The 21,471-nt window shown below is 36.9% G+C and overlaps 1 protein-coding gene across 1 annotated transcript; it reads left to right on the top strand.

Annotated features, from left to right (window-relative positions):
• The first annotated feature begins 19,719 nt into the window (after positions 1 to 19,719).
• LOC112584193 (translation machinery-associated protein 7) lies at positions 19,720 to 20,102 on the top strand. The gene has a single exon (XM_025282400.2). The coding sequence runs from the start codon at positions 19,761 to 19,763 to the stop codon at positions 19,953 to 19,955; it is 195 nt and encodes a 64-aa protein (XP_025138185.2). The 5' UTR covers positions 19,720 to 19,760; the 3' UTR covers positions 19,956 to 20,102.
• Positions 20,103 to 21,471: the final 1,369 nt, after the last annotated feature.

The raw sequence follows: 21,471 nt of genomic DNA, 5'->3' as shown, positions 1-21,471 counted from the left end.
CCAAGAGACTCTGAATTGAGAAGACAGAGCTGAGCATCCAGGGAGAATAGGGTTGCTAGCAGTCACTTCCCAGAGAACCAGATAGGAGAGACTCACATGGAAACACAGCTCGGGATGTCTGCAGAGGCTCAGCTTAAATATTTGGCAGAAAAATTATAGTGCATGCATATGTGGACACTACCCCAAGCCAGGGGAAAATCGACAGAAACAATGCTTGACATTAACACAGGGTTAGGAAGAGTGCCTCTTCCGATCATCAAGACTGAGAAAACTCCTCATTCACAGGTAATGAGGTAGACCACTCACAATGGTCTTGCTGTAGTGGGAAGAAAAACTTAACCCCAGGATAAGCACAAAACTAGACCCAGTGAAAAAGTTATAATGGAAAAACCAAAAAGGATCAAATTTTCCTTTTTTGGAAATTAAAACTTTTCCTTTTGGAAATCAGTTTCCAAATAACTATCTTGGAATAAAGTTCAAGCATATTTATAGGAATACAAAAGATCCAGTACTCAAAATGGTAATTTTCACAATGTATAGCATACAGTCAAAGATGAACAAACTTGTAAACAGGAAAATATGAACCATGATGAGGAGAATAATCAATAAAACAAAATTGATTCAGAACTAACACATGCTGCTGCTGCTGCTGCTAAATCGCTTCAGTCGTGTCCGACTCTGTGCGACCCCATAGATGGCAGCCCATCAGGCTCCCCCGTCCCTGGCATTCTCCAGGCAAGAACACTGGAGGGGGTTGCCATTTCCTTCTCCAATGCATGAAAGTAAAAAGTGAAAGTGAAGTCGCTCAGTCCTGTCCTACTCTTAGCGAACACATGGACTGCAGCCTACCAAGCTCCTCTGTCCATGGATTTTCTCCGCGAAAGTACTGAGGTGGGGTACCATTGCCTTCTCCCTTAACACATGCTAGTATTAGTAAAGAAGGCCAACAAAATGGGTATAATAAAAATATTGTGTTACAAAATTAAAGAGACATGAAATACAAAAAAGACAGAGATATTATTTCTAGAGATAAAAAACTACAGTGACTAAGATAAAAAATATGCTGAATAGCATTAGATGTTCTGTTCAGTTCAGTTCAGTTCAGTCACTCAGTCATGTCCGACTCTTTGCGACCCCATGAACTGCAGCACGTCAGGCCTCCCTGTCCATCACCAACGCCCAGAGTTCACGAAAACATGTCCATCGAGTCGTTGATACCATCCAGCTATCTCATCCTCTGTCATCCCCTTCTCCTCCTGCCCCCAATCTCTCCCAGCATCAGAGCCTTTTCCGATGAGTCAACTCTTCGTATGAGGTGGCCAAGTATTGGAGTTTCAGCTTTAGCATTAGTCATTCCAAAGAACACCCAAGACTGATCTCCTTTAGAATGGACTGGTTGGATCTCCTTGCAGTCCAAGGGACTCTCAAGAGTCTTCTCCAACAGCACAGTTCAAAAGCATCAATTCTTCATTGCTCAGCCTTCTTCACAGTCTAACTCTCACATCCATACATGACCACAGGAAAAACCATAGCCTTGTCTAGGTGGACCTTTGTTGGCAAAGTAATATCTCTGCTTTTTAATATGCTATCTAGGTTGGTCATAACTTTCCTTCCAAGGAATAAGTGTCTTTTAATTTCATGGCTGCAATCACCATCTGCAGTAATTTTGGAGCCCCCAAAAATAAAGTCTGACACTATTTCCACTGTTTCCCCATCTATGTGCCATGAATGGATGCCATGATCTTAGTTTTCTGAATGTTGAGTTTTAAGCCAACTTTTTCACTCTCTTCTTTCACTTTCATCAAGAGGCTTTTGAGTTCCTCTTCACTTTCTGCCATAAGGGTGGTGTCATCTGCATATCTGAGGTTATTGATATTTCTCCCAGCAATCTTGATTCTAGCTTGTGCTTCATCCAGCCCAGCATTTCTCATGATGTACTCTGCATATAAGTTAAATAAGTAGGGTGATAATATACAGCCTTGACGAACTCCTTTTTCTATTTGGAACCAGTCTGTTGTTCCATGTCCAGTTCTAACTGTTGCTTCCTGACCTGCATACAGGCTTCTCAAGAGGCAGGTCAGATGGTCTGGTATTCTCATCTCTTTCAGAATTTTCCACAGTTTGTTGTGATCCACACAGTCAAAGGCTTTGGCATAGTCAGTAAAGCAGAAATAGATGTTTTTCTGGAACTCTCTTGATTTTTGGATGATCCAGCAGATGTTGGCAATTTGATTTCTGGTTCCTCTGCCTTTTCTAAAACCAACTTGAACATCTGGAAGTTTACAGTTCATGTATTGCTGAAGCCTGGCTTGGAGAATTTTGAGCATTACTTTACTAGCATGTGAGATGAGTGCAATTGTGCGGTAGTTTGAGCATTCTTTGGCATTGCCTTTCTTTGGGATTGGAATGAAAACTGACCTTTTCCAGTCCTGTGGCCACTGCTGAGTTTTCCAAATTTGCTGGCATACTGAGTGCAGCACTTTCACAGCATCATCTTTCAGGATTTGAAAGAGCTCAAATGGAATTCCATCACCTCCACTAGCTTTGTTCGCAGTGATGTTTTCTAAGCGCACTTGACTTCACATGCCAGCATGTCTGGCTCTAGGTGAGTGATCACACCACTGTGATTATCTGGGTCATGAAGATCTTTTTTGTACAGTTATTCTGTGTATTCTTGCCACCTCTTCTTAATATCTTCTGCTTCTGTTAGGTCCATACCATTTCTGTCCTTTATCAAGCCCATCTTTGCATGAAATGTTCCCTTGATATCTCTAATGTTCTTGAAGAGATCTCTAGTCTTTCCCATTCTGTTGTTTTCCTCTATTTCTTTGCACTGATAGCTGGGGAAGGCTTTTTTTATCTCTCCTTGCTATTCTTTGGAACTCTGCATTCAGATGCTATATCTTTCCTTTTCTCCTTTGCTTTTTGCTTCTCTTCTTTTCACAGCTATTTGTAAGGCCTCCTCAGACAGCCATTTTGCTTTTTTGCATTTCTTTTCCATGGGGATGGTCTTGATCCCTGTCTCCTGTACAATGTCACAAACCTCCATCCATAGTTCATCAGGCACTCTATCTATCAGATCTAGTCCCTTAAATCTATTTCTCACTTCCACTGTATAATCATAAGGGATTTGATTTAGGTCATACCTGAATGGTCTAGTGGTTTTCCCTACTTTCTTCAACTTAAGTCTGAATTTGGCAATACGGAGTTCATGATCTGAGACACAGTCAGCTCCTGGTCTTGTTTTTGCTGAACTGTGTAAAGCTTCTCCATCTTTGGCTGCAAAGGGTATAATCAATCTGATTTCAGTGTTGACCATCTGGTGATGTCCATGTGTAGAGTCTTCTCTTGTGTTGTTGGAAGACGGTGTTCGCTATGACCATCGCGTTCTCTTGGCAAAACTCTATTAGCCTTTGCCCTGATTCATTCTGTACTCCAAGGCCTAATTTGCCTGTTACTCCAGGTGTTTCTTGACTTCCTACTTTTGCATTCCAGTCCCCTATAATGAAAAGGACATCATTTTGGGGTGTTAGTTTAAAAGGTCTTGTAGGTCTTCATAGAACCATTCAACTTCAGCTTCTTCAGTGTTACTGGTTGGGGCATAGACTCGGATTACTGTGATATTGAATGGTTTGCCTTGGAAACGAACAGAGATCATTCTGTCTTTTTTGAGGTTGCATCCAAGTACTGCATTTTGGACTCTTTTGTTGACCATGATGGCTATTCCATTTCTTCTAAGGGATTCCTGCCCACAGTAGTAGATAGAATGGTCATCTGAGTTAAATTCACCCATTCCAGTCCATCTTAGTTCGCTGATTCCTAGAATGTAGACGTTCACTCTTGCCATCTCCTGTTTGACTGCTTCCAATTTGCCTTGATTCATGGATCTGACATTCCAGGTTCCAATGCAGTATGGCCCTTTACAGCATTGGACCTTGTTTCAATCACCAGTCACATCCACAACTGGGTACTGATTTTGCTTTGGCTCCATCCCTTCATTCTTTCTGGAGTTATTTCTCCACTGATCTCCAATAGCATATTGGTCACCTACCAACCTGGAGAGTTTCTCTTTCAGTATCCTATCATTTTGCCTTTTTATACTGTTCATGGGGTTCTCAAGGCAAGAACACTGAAGTGGTTTGCCATTGCCTTTTCCAGTGGACCACATTCTCTCAGACCTCTCCACCATGACCCACATAGATCGTTATTATTTTTTAGTCACTAAGTCGTGTCTGACTCTTTTGCGATCTCATGGCCTAAAGCCTTCCAGGCTCCTCTGTACATGGGATTGCCCAGGCAGGAATACTGGAGTGGGTTGCTGTTTCTTTCTCCAGGGGATCTTTCCAACCCTGAGATACAGCCTGCATCTCCTGAACTGGCAGTGAAGTCTTTAACACTGAGCCACCAGAGAAGTCCTAGAGGTAGATTAGGCCTTGCAAAAAATTGGTAAAATTGAAAATGTAAGAAATTATTAAAAATGAAATACATAGAGAAAGAAATATTTGAAAAATTAAAGGACTTCCCTGGTGGTCCAATGGTTAAGAATCTGCCAGCCAAATCAGGGGACACAGATTTGATCCCTGGTCAGGGAGGATTAAACAGGCTGTAGAGCAACTGAGCTTGTGCACCACAACTATTGAGCCCACACTCCACAACTACTGAAACCCATGTACCTTTAAGGACCATCAAAGGAATAACTTCAAGCAACTTAATATGCAAACAAAAAAGCACATGAAAAGATGTTCAACACCACTATTTATTAAATAAATCAAAACTACAATGCAGTATAAGCTTGCACCAGTCAGAATAGCCATCATCAATAAGTCTACAAATAATAAATACTGTAGAGGGTGTAGAGGAAAGGAAATCCACCTGCACTGTTGGTGGAACATATACTGGTATAGTCACTATGGAGAACAGCAAGAAGGTTTCTTTAAAAACTAAAAACAGAGCTACCGTACAATCCAGCAATCTCACTCTTGGTCACATATCCAGAGAAATCCATAATTCAAAAGTATACATGCAATCCAGTGTTCCCTGCAGCACTATTTACAGTAGCCAGGATCTGGAAGCAACCTAAATGTCCATCAACAGAAGAACAGATAAAAAAGGAGTGGTACATATATGCAATGGAATATTACTCAACCATGAAAAGGAACAAAATAATATCACTTGTAGCCACATGGACAGACCTAGAAGTTGTCATACTAAGTGAGGTAAGTCAAACAGAAAAAGACAAATATTGCTTATATGTAAACTAAAAAATATGATATTGCATATGTGTGGAATCTAAAAACTGGTACAAATGAACTTAGTTACAAAACCAAAATAGAGTCACAGAGATAGAAAACAAACTTATGTTTACTGAAGGGGAGAGGAGGAATAAATTGGGATATTGGGATTGATATGCACCCTATTATATATAAAATAGATAATGAATAAAAATCTACTGTGTAGCATGGGAAACTCTATTCAATACTCTGTGATTGACAGTATGGGAAAAGAATCTAAAAAATACTGGATATATGTAAATGTAAAACTGGTTCAATTTTCTATATAGCAGAAATAAACACAACATTGTGAATTAACCACAGTCCAATTTAAAAAAATATACAAGTTTAAAGAATATTCATAAAACACTACACCCAACATCAAAATACACATTCTTTTCAAGAGCAAACAGACTATTTGCCAAGATAGACCACAATTCAGGCCATAAAATAAGTCTCAATAAATTCAAAATTATTCAAGTCATAAAAATGTTCTCTGACTACAACAGAATTAAAATAGAAATCAACAACAGAACAATCTCTAGAAATCATCAAATATTTAAAAAATAATAACACACTTCCAAATAACCAATGAATCAAAGGAGAAATAAGGAAAATTAGAAAATATTTTAAAGTGAATAAACACTAAATATCAGCAAGCAATATTAAGGGGGAAATTATAGCACTAAGTATCTATATTAAAAGAGGTCAACCTCAGTTTTCACCTTAAGAAAGGCAATTAGAAAAAGAAAAGCAATAAACCTCCCCCAAAACAAAACATGAACATAAATGCAAAAATTATAAACCAAATTTTAGTAAGTAGAATTTAACTCTCAATCTCAGTCTCTTATAGACAGATATAAATATGACTGAGACTGCTAAAAAAAATGGTAATAGAGAAAATTAACACATATATAATAGCTATTCCTAAAGTCTTTTGAACTGTGGTGTTGGAGAAGACTCTTGAGAGTCCCTTGGACTGCAAGGCAATCCAACCAGTCCATTCTGAAGGAGATCAGCCCTGGGATTTCTTTGGAGGGAATGATGCTGAAGCTGAAACTCCAGTACTTTGGCCACCTCATGCGAAGAGCTGACTCATTGGAAAAGACTCTGATGCTGGAAGGGATTGAGGGCAGGAGGAGAAGGGGACGCCAGAGGATGAGATGGCTGGATGGCATCACTGACTCAATGGACTTGAGTCTGAGTGAACTCTGGGAGTTGGTGATGGACAGGGAGGCCTGGTGTACTGTGATTCATGGGGTCGCAAAGAGTCAGACACGACTGAGTGACTGAACTGAACTGAAAGTCTAACCACACAATGTCTACTGATGAGTTTGTTGTAAATAAGATCACTTTTAAAATCTAGATTATAAATGGTTATATTGTGGCAATTAAAATAATACTAAAAGTCTTAATGAGATGTAAATGAATACATATATCTTGGGATAAGATTTCCAGCAACAGCACCATAAAGAAATACACAAGAATAGATGATAAACTCTAAAAAAGTGGTGACTCAAAATAATGTTTCGAGTGATGAAAAATTAGTATCTTTTGAAATGTGACTTTTTAAATTAGCATTTAAAAACAAATTTAGTATTTGCTAAACATGTGATTTTAAATAAGTTTTTGTAACTAAATTGGCCTACTAACAAGTAAAATGGGAGCAATTCTGCATTTAGTGTTTCTTAATATTGGGCATAAAAGGTTTAGCATATTACATTATTGATGTGGGAAATGACTGCATGTTGTTAAGTAAAAAGTTTTTATTAAGTAGCACATAATGTGATATTTTTGTAAAAGGAGAATGTCTATTTCTGCAAAACTGCCTCTTAGAAAGATGGTGACCAATATATTGACTGAGATTATCACTAAATGGTAGAACGAGATTAAAGATAACTTTTTTGTTTCAATTATTCCCTCTGTTCAAATTTTCTACAATAAACATAATTTTGGCATTATAAAAATGAAAGACAAGAAATGAACATCTTCATTGAAGCCACGTCCACTTTACACCTAATTATTTGATTTACAGTAACAGATCTGTTTATCTAATAAGATGTTACTAATTTGTAGCATTTCACGCTAGTTATACTACTTTTAATTTCCATCTCTACACTTTTTAATTTCAATGAGATTTTTGTTACTTTAAATTGGTTACTAAAGAATAAGAAAAATCCTATTTGTTGTATGTGTTCAGGTCATAAAAATACACTTCGCATATTAAGAGAACCCAACAATCAACCTTTTCTTCATTTTTTAAAAGTAGATAAGTAATTTAATTACAGTTCTTATTTTATACTTCTGACAAAACGTGGTCCACTGGAGAAGGGAACGCCAGACCACTTCAGTATTCTTGCCTTGAGAACCCCATGAGCAGTATAAAAAGACAAAAAATAGGACACTGAAAGATGAATGCCCCATGTCAGCAGGTGCCCAATATGCTACAGGAAATCAGTGGAGAAATAACTCCAGAAAAAATGAAGGGATGGAGCCAAAGCAAAAACAACAGCCAATTGTAGATATGACTGGTGATAGAAGTAAAGTCCAATGCTGTAAAGAGCAATATTGCATAGGAACCTGGAATGTTAGGTCCATGAATCAAGGCAAATTAGAAATAATCAAACAGAAGATGGCAAGAGTGAACATTGACATTTTAAGAATCAGAAAGCGAAAATGGACTGGAATGGGTGAATTTAACTCAGATGACTATTATATCAACTAGTGTGAGCAAGAATCCCTTAGAAGAAATGGAGTAGCCATCAGAATCAGCAAGAGAGTCCGAAATGCAGTACTTGGATGCAATCTCAAAAATGAAAGAACAATCTCTGTTCATTTCCAAGGCAAACCATTCAATATCACAGTAATCCAAGTCTATGCCCCAACCAGTAACACTGATGAAGCTGAAGTTGAACAGTTCTATGAAGACCTACACAACCTTTTAGAACTAACACCCAAATAAGATGTCCTTTTCATTATAGGAGACTGGAATACAAAAGTAGAAGTCAAGAGATACCTGGAGTAACAGCAAATTTGGGCTTGGACTACAGAATGAAGCAGGGTAAAGGCTAATAGATTTTTCCCAAGAGAGCACACCAGTCAAAGCAAACAGCCTCTTTCAACAACACAAGAGAAAATTTACACATGGACAACACCACATGGTCAATACTGAAATCAGATTGAGTATATTCTTTGCAGCTAAAGATGGAGAAGCTCTATACAGTCACAAAAGCAAGACTGGGAGCTGACTGTGGCTTAGATCATGAACACCTTAATACCAAATTCAGACGTAAAGTGAAGAAAGTAGGGAAAACCACTAGACCATTCAGGTATGACCTAAATCAAATCCCTTATGATTATACAGTATAAGTGAGAAATAGCTTTAAGGGACTAGATCTGATAGAGTTCCTGAAGGACTATGGATGGAGGTTTGTGACATTGTACAGGAGGCAGGGATCAAACCATCCCCAAGAAAAAGAAATGCAAAAAGGCAAAATGGTTGTTTGAAGAGGCCTTGCAAATAGCTGTGAAAAGAAGAGAAGCAAAGGGCAAAGGAGAAAAGGAAAGATATACACATTTGAATGCAGAGTTCCAAAGAATAGCAAGGAGAGATAAGAAAGCCTACCTCAGTGACCAGTGCAAAGAAATAGAGGAAAACAATAGAATGGGAAAGATTAAAGATCTCTTCAAGAAAATTAGAAATACCAAGGGAACATTTTATTCAAAGATGGCACAATAAAGGACAGAAAGGGTATGGACCTAACAAAAGCAGAAGATATTAAGAAGAAGTGGAAAGAATGCACAGAAGAACTATACAAAAAAGATCTTCATGACCCAGATAATCACAATGGTATGATCACTCACCTAGAGCCAGACATCCTGGAATGCAAAGTCAAGTGGGCCTTAGAAAGCATAACTACAAACAAAGCTAGTGGAGATGATGGAGTTCCAGTTGAGCTATTTCAAATCATAAGAGTAGTTGCTGTGAAAGTGTTGCACTTGGTATGTCAGCAAATTTGGAAAACTCAGCAGTGGCCACAGAACTGGAAACAGTCACTTTTCATTCCAATCCCAAAGAAAGGCAATGCCAAAGAATGCTCAAACTACCGCACAATTGCACTCACTCACACGCTAGCCAAGTAATGCTAAAGATTCTCAAAGCCAGGCTTCAACAGTACGTGAATCATGAACTTCCAGATATTCAAGCTGGATTTAGAAAAGGCAGAGGAACCAGAGATCAAACTGCCACCATTTGTTGGATCATTGAAAAAGCAAGAATGTCCCAGAAAAACATCGACTTCTGCTTTACTGACTATGCCAAAGCCTTTGACTGTGTGCATCACCACAAACTGTGGAATATTCTTAAAGAGATGGGAATACCGGACCATCTGATCTGCCTCTTGAGAAACCTGTATGCAGGTCAGGAAGCAACAGTTAAAACTGCACATGGAACAACAGACTTGTTTCAAATCAGGAAAGGAGTAGGTCAGGCTGTATATTGTCACCCTGATTATTTAACTTATATGCAGAGGACATCATGAGCAATGCTGGGTTGGATGAAGCACAAGCTGGAATCAAGATTGCTGGGAGAAATATCAATAACCTCAAATATGTAGATGATACCACCCTTGTGGCAGAAAGTGAAGAACTAAAAATCCTCTGGATAAAAGTGAAAGAGGAGAGTGAAAAAGTTGGCTTAAAACTCAACATTCAGAAAACTAAGATCACGGCATCCAGTCCCATCACTTCATAGCAAATGGAAGGGGAAACAGTGACAGACTTATTTTGGGGGTCTCCAAAATCACTGCAGATGGTGATTGCAGCCATGAAATTAAAAGATGCTTGCTCTTGGAAGAAAAGATGCTTGCTCCTTGGAAGAAAGTTATGAGCAACCTAGACAGCTTATTAAAAAGCAGAGACATTACTTTGCCCACAAAGGTCCGTCTTGTCAAGGCTATGGTTTTTCCAGTAGTCATGTGTGGCTGTGAGAGTTGGAGTATAAAGAAAGCTTAATGCTGAAGAACTGATGCTTTTGAACTATGGTGTTGGAGAAGACTCTTGAGAGTCCCATGGACTTCAAGGAGATCCAGCCAGTCAATCCTAAAGGAAATCAATCCTGAATATTCATTGAAAGGACTGATGCTGAAGCAAAACTCCACTACTTTGGCCATCTGATGCAAAAAACTGACTTATTTGAAAAGACCCTGATGCTGGCAAAGATTGAAGGTGGGGGGAGAAGGGGACCACAGAGAATGAGATGGTTGGATGGCATCACTGACTCAATGGACATGAGTTTGAGTAAACTCCGGGAGTTGGTGATGGACAAGGAGGCCTGGAACGCTGCAGTCTATGGGGTTGCAAAGAGTCGGACACGACTGAGTGACTGAACTGAACTGAATTTATCTTATCTTATTCCTAATTCATCAGAGCTAAAGGTATTCTAAGGGCTTTCCTGGTGGCTCAGTCAGTAAAGAACCCACGTGCAATGTAGTAGACGCAGCTAGACCCCTGATTAAGGAAGAACCCCTTGAGCGGGAAATGGCAACCCACTCCAGTATTCTTGCCTGGAAAATCTCATGGAGAAGAACCTGGTGGGCTACAGTTTACAGCGTTACAAAGAGTCAGACACACCTTAGCGACTAAACTACCACCAAAGGTGTTCTTAGTCCATAGATAAGAATTCAGAGTTCTGTGTTGAGGATTAGCAGGAGATAGTATCAAACTATTGGGTTGGCACAAAACTTCATTTGAGTTTTTCCATAATATTTTACGAAAAAATCCATATGAACTTTTGGGCCAACCCAATACATCAGCTACCCTGTTGCCCTGATGGAATGAGAAAATCAATCCTTGTTCCCTTCCTTGGATCCTGAAACTGTGGCTGTGTTTGGCTGCTGAGGGAAGAGAGTGGGAAGCAAAAGAGAGATTTCTGTAAAAGCAGAAGGACCCAGAGCAGCATCTCCGAATATTAAAGGGACACACTCACTCATAATGGCTTCCTGGGTGTGTCTTCTGTTTCAAAATCTATTAACTCTGCACTGTCACTTAATGTCCTCTATGGTTTCTTAATGCTTATTTTGGTTCACTGTTGTAACTCATTCCCAAGAGATGAAGCTGAAGAAGGCTATTCTGGTAAGATTCTCTTTCAACATCTCGTGTTTCCTATAGCTCTGTGACGTTTACTCTTTTTTTTCCTCAACTTTGAATTTAGTGTATTTGCTTCCTTGAAACCAACAATTTTTTGCATATTGCAATAAAATAAAATATTTGCTTCCAAAATTTTCTCTTTTACCCATCTCATGTTTCTTCCCCTTGCCCATCCCAATAAACATGAAGACAGCCTCAGCAATTAATCCTTCAAAGAAGGTATGTCGATTGATCAACCAATTTATACTTCTGCTTTAGTCGTTCTGATTAAGACCCTATTTATTCACTCTGAATAAGACCCTAGGAGATGAAAATCTTTATGAGGACTCAAAATGAGTTCAAAAAACCATGTATGAATCAAAATTGAATTGATATCTCAGAAACAGGGAAAAGGGAACAAAAACAGAATAGAGAATCTGGCCTTTCAAGAAAAGGGATGAGTTTAATGAGAAAGTTTCCAGGGCATCCTATGTTGGAGAAAGTACATGGAGGTGAGGATAAAGGTATATATGTTGGGATACAATGAATAACACTGCTTGGAGGAAATTGGTTTTATTACTGAAATAAAAAGCACTTTATGGAAGAAGATTGCATCACTAGTGACTCTTGGGATCCCATGGACTATGGCCCACCAGGCTCCTCTGTCCATGGAATTTTCCAGGCCAGAATACTGGAGTGGGCAGCCTTTCCCTTCTCCAGGGGATCTTCCAGACCCAGGGATCAAACCTGGGTCTCCTGTGCTGCAGGCGGTCTCCTGCATTGCAGGTGCATTCTTTACTGACTCAGCCACCAGGGAATTTTATTGAGGAGCAGCGAGAACAGAGTGTTATGGATTATAGATGATCTTGAAGATCAGACTTAAAAGCATGGCTTCACATAATAGACAACTTATACAAGCATACCTTGTTTTCTTGTGCTTTGCTTTATCTGTTTCACAGATACTGAATTTTTTGCAAATTGAAGGTTTGTGGCAATACTGAGTTGAGCCAATCCATCAGCACCATTTTTTCCAACAGCATTTGTTCACCTCATGCCTGTGTCGTATTTTGATAATTCTCATAATAATTGCAAACTCTTTCAATATTATATTTGTTATGGTGACCAGTGATATTTAATGCTACTAATGCAAAAAGATTTTGACTTACTGAAGGCTTGATGATGGTTAGGATTTTTAACAAATTTTTTAATTAAAGTTATATAGGTTTTTTTAGACATAATGCCATTACATATTTAGTAATCTAGAGTATATTTCAAATATAACTTTTATATGCACTGAGAGAACAAAAGATTTGTGTGACTTCCTTTATTGCAATATTCACTTTCTTGTGATGATCTGTAACAGAACCCACAATATTTTTGAGGTTTGTCTGCATCCATCACAATAGTTTAAGAAATAATGTGTCATACAGAATTATTATTTTTACACTGAATTGGTAATGAATTAAAGAATGAAAAGGGGAAATAAGGTTCAAGAAAGCTCATTAGAAAGATGTTGCAAGAACCTGGCTATGGGGTAATGGACCCTGAATTAGGGTAGTGCTGAAAATGGAGCAGAGAGTATGTCAAGAAGAAAAATTCAGGAAATAAAAATAATAATAGGGTAACAGATAGGGTTATGGGAAGGCAAAAATATGAGGAGTTGAAGACATTTCAAAGCATAAAGGAATTTTGGTACAAATGACAGAAATCAAAACAGTGGGGTGGGACTCACATCACAGGATCTGTGCCAATTCATATCATTCTTGCTAATATCATTTTTGGTTCTTTAAGTAGCCTCCCTGCTGGCTTAGCTGATAAATAATACACATGCAAGACTGCCATCAATGAAGGAAACACAGGTTTGATCCCTGGGTCAGGAAGATCCCCTAGAGAAGGAAATAGCAACCTACCCCAAAATTCTTGCCTGGAAAATCCCAAGGACAGAGGAGCCTTGTGGGCTACAGTCCATTGGGTTGGAAGAGTCAGACACAACTGAAGAACTCAACCACCAAGTAGATAAGAAGATTTTCTTGTACTAACTTAGAAGTAATGAAAATAAAAAGCCTTTCCTGGTCACTCATTTAAAAGGCAGTGTTTACATAAAGAAATACAAAAGGGTTTTCCAGAAATCCTAAAATGGTATTTTCCAATACCGAGTTGTATATTTCCACTACTCAGCAGACAGATCTGTCAAAACAAATATTACATTTTAGTCTTATTTAGATGACATTAAAATTCATCATATATTTCTAACAATTGTTTTCACTTAAATTCGAATAAAAAAACCAAATATGTGTATGTGTATGTATTTTCCATAGTTTCTTCTGGCTCTACATACATAGCCTCTGAGTTTTAACAGTCCTTTTGAAGTCTAATTGGAATAGGCAATGCACTGTGTTCACTGATATCATTTTGAAACTGTCTGACCCGTTATTACATAAAGATGAGCGTTTCACTTAATAAAGACTTAGAGTAACACAATTTGTTACACCATAATTAAAGATGGACACATCTGTTCCATTTTAATTCAAACCCTTTGAACATAATTACATAAAGCTGCAAGAACAGAAATTCTGTCTTAGAAATTTACTATCAAAAAAAAAATCATTCTGTCTACAGAAACTACATGGGCAAAGGACAAATTGCAAAACGAAGTCAAATCAATGTCTCTCCTTCTGTATCAAAGCATGAAATACAGCTAAGATCCCAGATTAAAGTACTGTCCCCATATGAAAACCATAATTAGTTAAGGAAACCCAGGTGAAGGCCAATTATTATGGAAAGTATTAGCATTCCATCCCCATGGAGAGGTACTATCTTTATATGTTCTCTTAGCCCATAGATACATAAAAAAGGAGGGAACAAATACTAAAATAGTTGAAAGGAAAACAAACAGAAGATATTCAACATTTATGTGTTACCTTTAAACTTCCTACTACGTTCTAAACTTTCAATCATAATAATTTCATAGACCTTGCTTAAAAATAGTGTATCCTCTTGATAAGGACCAAGCTATTTTATCCAAAATAGTTTTTAGGTTAACAGTAATCAGATGTATAAATAAAGAAAGCAGAAGTAAGGGAAACCTATGATTTCAGAATAAATTCTGAGTATTTAATAACATGAGTTAAATGGCAAACCATGCACACAAATATCCCTGAAATGTAGGCTGTTAGTCTGTTTTATTTATGTTTCCATATCCTGAAGATGGCTTAATGAGGAGATGCAATCAGGATTAGCTAAGCAGTGAGAAGTTGGAGGGAACAGGGTGGCAGTAAGATTTATATAAATATTTGCAGAGACTGGGAAGAGCAGATGCTCCTATAATCCAGACAATGTGTGTGCACTTCATTTTAAAATAAAATAAAACAGTTGAAAGCCAAAATATAATTAATCAGAGGAAATGCTTTAATCAACATCTTCCAAATCCTTAAGCTCTGCTGAAAAGATTAAAGAAACATAAAAGAAATTAAAATATGATATTCAAAAGGAAACTAGAATTGGTCTATTCCTGATGTTCTTTTATTTCAGATGTGGGATTGAGCATGCAATTAATACGTGTTTCTGACTGTCGCCAACTAGTCAAATTTCCTAGGTGTTTAAGATACTAAATAAATCGCCTAAGACTTACTGTATAATTTACAATGTAGCAATGATACTTTTCTCTCTTCATTATTAATTTATCATGAGAAATGTGTATGCATGCCCTTATTTCCTGTAGTTCTACACAGACACCTTTCCAATGGAATAGGAGAAAGCAGTTTACATGAGTGTCAATTTCATATTCACAGGTTACCTACAAAGATGAAAAAGGAGTTGCACATCAAGAAAGAAGTATATCAATCTATGCAGATATCCAACATGAATCATATAGACCCAAAACAAGTGTTATTAACTTTAAACTCAGCTTTGGGCTCTGTTTTTCTAAATTCAGGGTCTCTTGTATTATTTCTGTTGTTTTCTGCCCAAGATTTGATGAACTACTCAGTATGAACCTATAATTATTACTAAAGCTCAGAGAAGAACAATTTAAACAAAGGATTCCAAAACAATGTCGCAAGGAAATAAAAAGCACATGCATTCATGGCAAATTCAAAATACACTAATATTTAAAGCTCAGAGCACTTGCTCTTTCCACAAACAAAATTTTGTTGATGACAGGAGTCACTTCACATATTCATATACAACACCAGAATATTATAAGCAGTTTTTAAACATAAGATTAGCTCCTATAGACAGTTAACAGCTTAGCACTGTTAATTGCAAGAACGCATTTGAAACAGAACTTGAGCCTGATTATAATTTCTGGTAGAAATTTTATAAGTTTCTACTAAAATTTTACTACATATTCTCTAGCACTCTGAATTAGAAGTTATGAAATCCTAAAAAATTTGATCTTGCAAAAACACTGCCGAAATTATTGTTACTGAAGTGCCATGGATCAGAATTTCTTATATTTGCCCTCCTAAAAATAAATGTTAATGATAAAAAGACTGGTATATCTGAGAGATCTATTGTGAAATCTAGACTGGGAAAGAGAAAGCAGCTATGTGGCAGTTTGAAGGGCATATACATTGCACTTATTTTCCTCATATACTACTTGCTTGATATTCTGTTCTAACAAAAGAACAAAATATCAAACAGCTAGTATATAACTGAAAAGAAGATATAAAGATTCTTGACTCAGTCTCTAGATGGCTTTTGGCATTTGTTTCATAATTTATGTGCAATGGCCCTTTAATTGTCAAATCACTGAGCCTGTGCAGTGAGTTTACTCATATTAAAATATTCCATATTTTACTTTCAGAAAATAATTCTGAAAAGTTACCCTGTTGGATTTACACATCAATGCTAATCTTTATCAAATAAGGTTGTGTTATTCAAATTAATGATTTCACATAGCAAACTCAATTAAAGATTTGTAACCAAGCCCAATAATAATGTTTATTAAGAATATGGTCATTTCTGTCAACACATTCACTGGAGAAATAAGCAGAGAGTAGTCACAAGAATGTTCCCTTTATTCTGTCTCCTTTTTCTCCATTCTTATCTGTACACCACAGAGATGGACACAGAGTTTAATTATTGTGGTTGTTGAATATCATTATCACCATCATCCAAGTTTATCACTTGGCATAAGGAAATCAGAAATTAATTTCTGTTAGGGATGCTGAGGCTGGGACCCAATATCTGGGAATCCAAGTCTCATCTCTGCCATTATGTTGCATTGTAATCATCCGCATGGTTGTTAAGATGAGGAGACTGGTATAAGGACTTGTCACCTTAATGCACTTGTACCCTGGGCATTGTCTGCAGCAAGTCGAGATATGAATATAACTAACTATGTATGAAAATCATGCATAAATCTGTAACTGTGATGTCTGATAAGACATCCCCTAACCAAGCATAACTATTAAAATATAAGGAAATCAACAGGAAATAAAATTTAAATGTTCATTTCTCATTCATTGAAGCCAAATTTCAAGTGTTCATAGCCCCACATACCTAGTGGCTTCCCATAAGAAAGAAAATTCTTCATAAATGATTATGTTTCACAAATGATTCGTTTTTGTAACTTGGGAAAATACACATCAAAATGATCAATGTACAAAATTATCAACCTGTTTTCAATAAGCAATGGAGTAGCAGAGTCATTTACAAAATTGTGGCCCTTTCTAACTGTGGTTCTAATACTTTTTTGTTTTCCCTGACAATGGAGCAAGACATGCATATGACTTTGTTTCCTTTTTAATAAGAAGTCCTGAGTATATATGTGAACTGTGAACTTCCAGATGTTCAAGCTGGCTTTAGAAAAGGCAGAGGAACCAGAGATCAAATTGCCAACATCCGTTGGATCATCAAAAGAGCAAGAGAGTTCCAGAAAAACATCTATTTCTGCTTTATTGACTATGCCAAAGCCTTTGACTGTGTGGATCACAACAAACTGTGGAAAATTCTGAAAGAGACGGGAATACCAGACCACCTGACCTGCCTCTTGAGAAGCCTGTATGCAGGTCAGGAAGCAACAGTTAGAACTGGACATGGAACAACAGACTTGTTCCAAATAGGAAAAGGAGTATGTCAAGGCTGTATATTGTCACCCTGCTTATTTAACTTATATGCAGAGGACATCATGAGAAACGCTGGGCTGGATGAAGTACAAGTTGGAATCAAGATTGCCAGGAGAAATATCAGTAACCTCAAATATGCAGATGACACCACCCTTATGGCAGAAAGTGAAGAAGAACTAAAAAGCCTCTTGATGAAAGTGAAAGAGGAGAGTGAAAAAGTGGGCTTAAAGCTCAACATTCAGAAAATTAAGATTATGGCATCCAGTCCCATCACTTCACGGCAAATAGATGGGGAAACAATGGAAACAGTGGCATACTTTTATTTTTGGGGCTCCAAAATCACTGTAGATGGTGACTGCAGCCATGAATTAAAGATGCTTCCTCCTTGGAAGGAAAGTTATGATCAAACTAGACAGCATATTCAAAAGCAGAGACATTACTTTGCCAACAAAGCTCCATCTTGTCAAGGCTATGGTTTTTCCAGTAGTCATGTATGGATGTGAGAGTTGGACTATAAAGAAAGATGAGTGCCGAAGAATTGATGCTTTTTAACTGTGGTGTTGGAGAAGACTCTTGAGAGTCCTTTGGACTGCAAGAAGATCCAACCAGTTCATCCTAAAGGAAATCAGTCCTGAATATTCATTGGAAAGACTGCTGCTGAAGCTAAACTCCAGTACTTTGGCCACCTGATGTTAAGAATTGACTCATTTGAAAAGCCCCTGATGTTGGGAAAGATTGAAGGCGGGAGGAGAAGGGGACAACAGAGGATGAGATAGTTGGATGGCATCACCGACTCAATGGACATGAGTTTGAGTAATCTCTGGGAGTTGATGATGGACAGGAAGGCCTGGCATGCTGCAGTCCATGGGGTTGCAAAGAGTCAGATACAACTGAGCTACTGAACTGAACTAAACAATACTAAAGCATGTCTTAGTGGTCATGCAAACCTCACAAAACATATACCTGTATAATATTGTAGCAAAGATTTACTTCAAAGATTGTTTACTATGGCATATTAGTTCTGATACTAAAAAAAGAAACAATCATATACAAATACACCACAAACCTCTTTTCAAATAAAGACAATGAAATAAAAACTAACTCCAAAATTAGTATATTAATACTAGTATATAGGCAAGCAATCTTAGAATGATCTAAAAGTCTAGTGACTTAGAAATAACAACACTTAATGACATGATTTTGTATAATACTCTATTAAGAAAGAGAATAAAATAAATTCACATGCTAATATATGAGTAATTATGGAGTATCACCATTGTTTTCAAACATACTAGAATGTACACATTCAGATAAATGTTACTCAAGGAGTTACTTTTCAGAAAAATGAATTGACCTTTACAGTCTGTGAAATATTCTTATTGATAACATTAGTGGTGTCTATCATAATATACTGAATAACTGTTTTGCTTTTTAAAATAATTTAATGTCATCTAAAGCCAAATTTGGGTTGTAATTTCTGATTATAATCAAGGTGAAACTATAAAATAATACTGTGGGAGTAATAATAATAAAGAAGTAGCATTTACTGGATATCCATGAAAAGTCAAGAGGTGTTGAGTATTTAACATAATTATTCTAGTCTTTGTAATTATTGCCCCATCTCACAGATGAGGAAACAACTGTTCGTAGAAGTTCATAACTTGCTTAATGTAACATGGCAGATATGTTCCTTGTTCCAGAACAAGGATTCAGACTCTAATCTAGCTAGAGCAAATCTGTGATGCTAAGGTTAATTCTCAATGAGAAATTCTAAAAACTGGGTTTTTATTTATAATTATTATAACTTCCACAACTTCAGTTATAACCACTTGTAACATGATCCAGATCAATATCTAATATATATTTTATGATGTGATTTTTTTAAAGGAAATAAACTATGAACCCAATTATTCTTCCAAATACATATTATTTTTAATGTAGAAAATCAATAAAACTCTTCAGTAAAAGCCTTTAAATATTTGTTTTAATTATTTATAATTAAATATTAAATCATTTGGTATAATTTTCATAAATTAACATGAATATTTTAATTTTAATTGAAAAGTAAATATGTGCCCATATAAATTTACAATGTGAAAACATAGAGAAAATCATTTGATTATAAATTTTAGTTTACAAAAGACTAAAAAATTTGATATAAAATATTAAATTTACAAACATTGATTCCAATGTTTTAGTTTTTGAAGTTTATGAAATAGCATATTTTATCTTTCAAATATAACTTAGATCTCCGCTTCCGGTGGCAGGGTCTGGGGAAGGGGCAGCAGGCGCCATGTCGGGCCACGAAGGTGGCAAGAAGAAGCCCCTGAAGCAGCCCAAGAAGCAAGCCAAGGAGATGGACGAGGAAGATAAGGCATTCAAGCAGAAGCAGAAGGAGGAGCAGAAGAAATTTGAGGAGCTAAAAGCAAAGGCCGCGGGGAAAGGCCCCCTGGCCGCCGGTGGAATTAAGAAATCTGGCAAAAAGTAAGCTGTTCATTGTGCCTGAGGCAATGATGACGCTTAGTTCCATTCCTGTTTAAACACCTGGATTCCCTGCCATAATATCTGTTGCCACCTATAGCTAGAATGAAGTGTTGTCTTGGAACCTATTGTACATTTAAGAATAAACTTTTGTTAAAAAAAAAAAAACAAAAAACAAATATAACTTAGAATATGTCCTATATACAGTTCAATAAGACAAAGGTTCATATAAATATCATGTACCTTTGAATACTATCAGTCAAGTACATAATACTAAGATAAAGCTGTCAGGTAGCATACTAGACAAAGTGGAATCATTAGAAAGCTTGTATCAATTAAGAAAGTTCAACTAGTTATTTAAATACTTGAGTCTATTCATTAGCCTGATTCAGAAAGCTGAAAGAAATCACCAAAATGTAATTATACCCAGCTTGGTGCTTGACACGTCGAAAGCCCCACAGGTCATGACTGAACAAATAGCTCCTGATCACCAGAACCAGTGATATCTTAGAAGAATATAGAGAAGAGATCTTGGTATTTAAGATGCTGCAATTTTTAAAAAGTAAAAAGATTTGAAATGGCAACTATTGAGAAACAATGCCCATGAATCAGCATAAAATATATGGGAACTACTTAGTTTCCAAAAACATGTACATTAAACTTTCCAAAAAAATTGATGGATGTTATAAATCTTAAATTCAGTCTCAAAAGCAATGTTAACAAGTACATTCCCTTCTTACTTAGAGGTTCCCTTTCTATAGATGTCTTAACCCATTTAATCAAGCTCCTAAGTACTACTGCATGGCAGGCAATTAAGACTCTCTAAGTATTCAAAATATACATCTGTGGACCCATTTCTTTTGAGACAAGAAAAGAAAATTACTTAGCTGTAATTCTTACTCTCAATGAATTGTAATTACAAAGACTCTAAACCTTTTGAACTCAAGTGCTTCTCTAGTGCATTTGAGATAAAAAAGAAAATTCCATCTTGTGAATTTTAAATCATTCGATGTCCTCACAAATAGGTGAATGCAACCTCTAATTCTTAAAGTCCAGCATATATCTAAATATACAAGCTATACATTTCACAATAGGCAGAATGGAGACAGTTATAATGATGACCCAGAAGATCAAGAAGAAAAATTCAAAAAAAAAATTTACTGCAGTAGATCTAAATAAAGTGTCTCTCCACTTGAGGAAACAAGCATAAGTTCTCACCCCCATAATTGGGAGCTGTTCTGGTTAACATTCCTTTTTTCCCCCAAATTATATGGTTCACCAATGTTCAAAGCTTTATAAAGAGTACTGAATTTAGGCTGAAAATAATTTAACTATGCATGATTCAGAACTTCCTTCAGCAGTTTTCCCCTGCCCCAAGCATTGCCATTAAATACACACATCATTATTACTATGCAATCCTACAGGTGCAGAGCGTGTGTGTGCTTAGTTTCTCGGTAGTGTCCAACCCTTTGTGACCTCATGGACTGTAGCCCTACAGGCTCCTCTGTTCATGGGATTCTCCA

This window comes from Bubalus bubalis, chromosome 1 (genome assembly GCF_019923935.1).
Source record: "Bubalus bubalis isolate 160015118507 breed Murrah chromosome 1, NDDB_SH_1, whole genome shotgun sequence".
Taxonomy (NCBI): Eukaryota; Metazoa; Chordata; class Mammalia; order Artiodactyla; family Bovidae; genus Bubalus; species Bubalus bubalis.
Note: the sequence above shows the minus strand (reverse complement) of the source record. Positions and strands in the feature narration are given on the sequence as shown.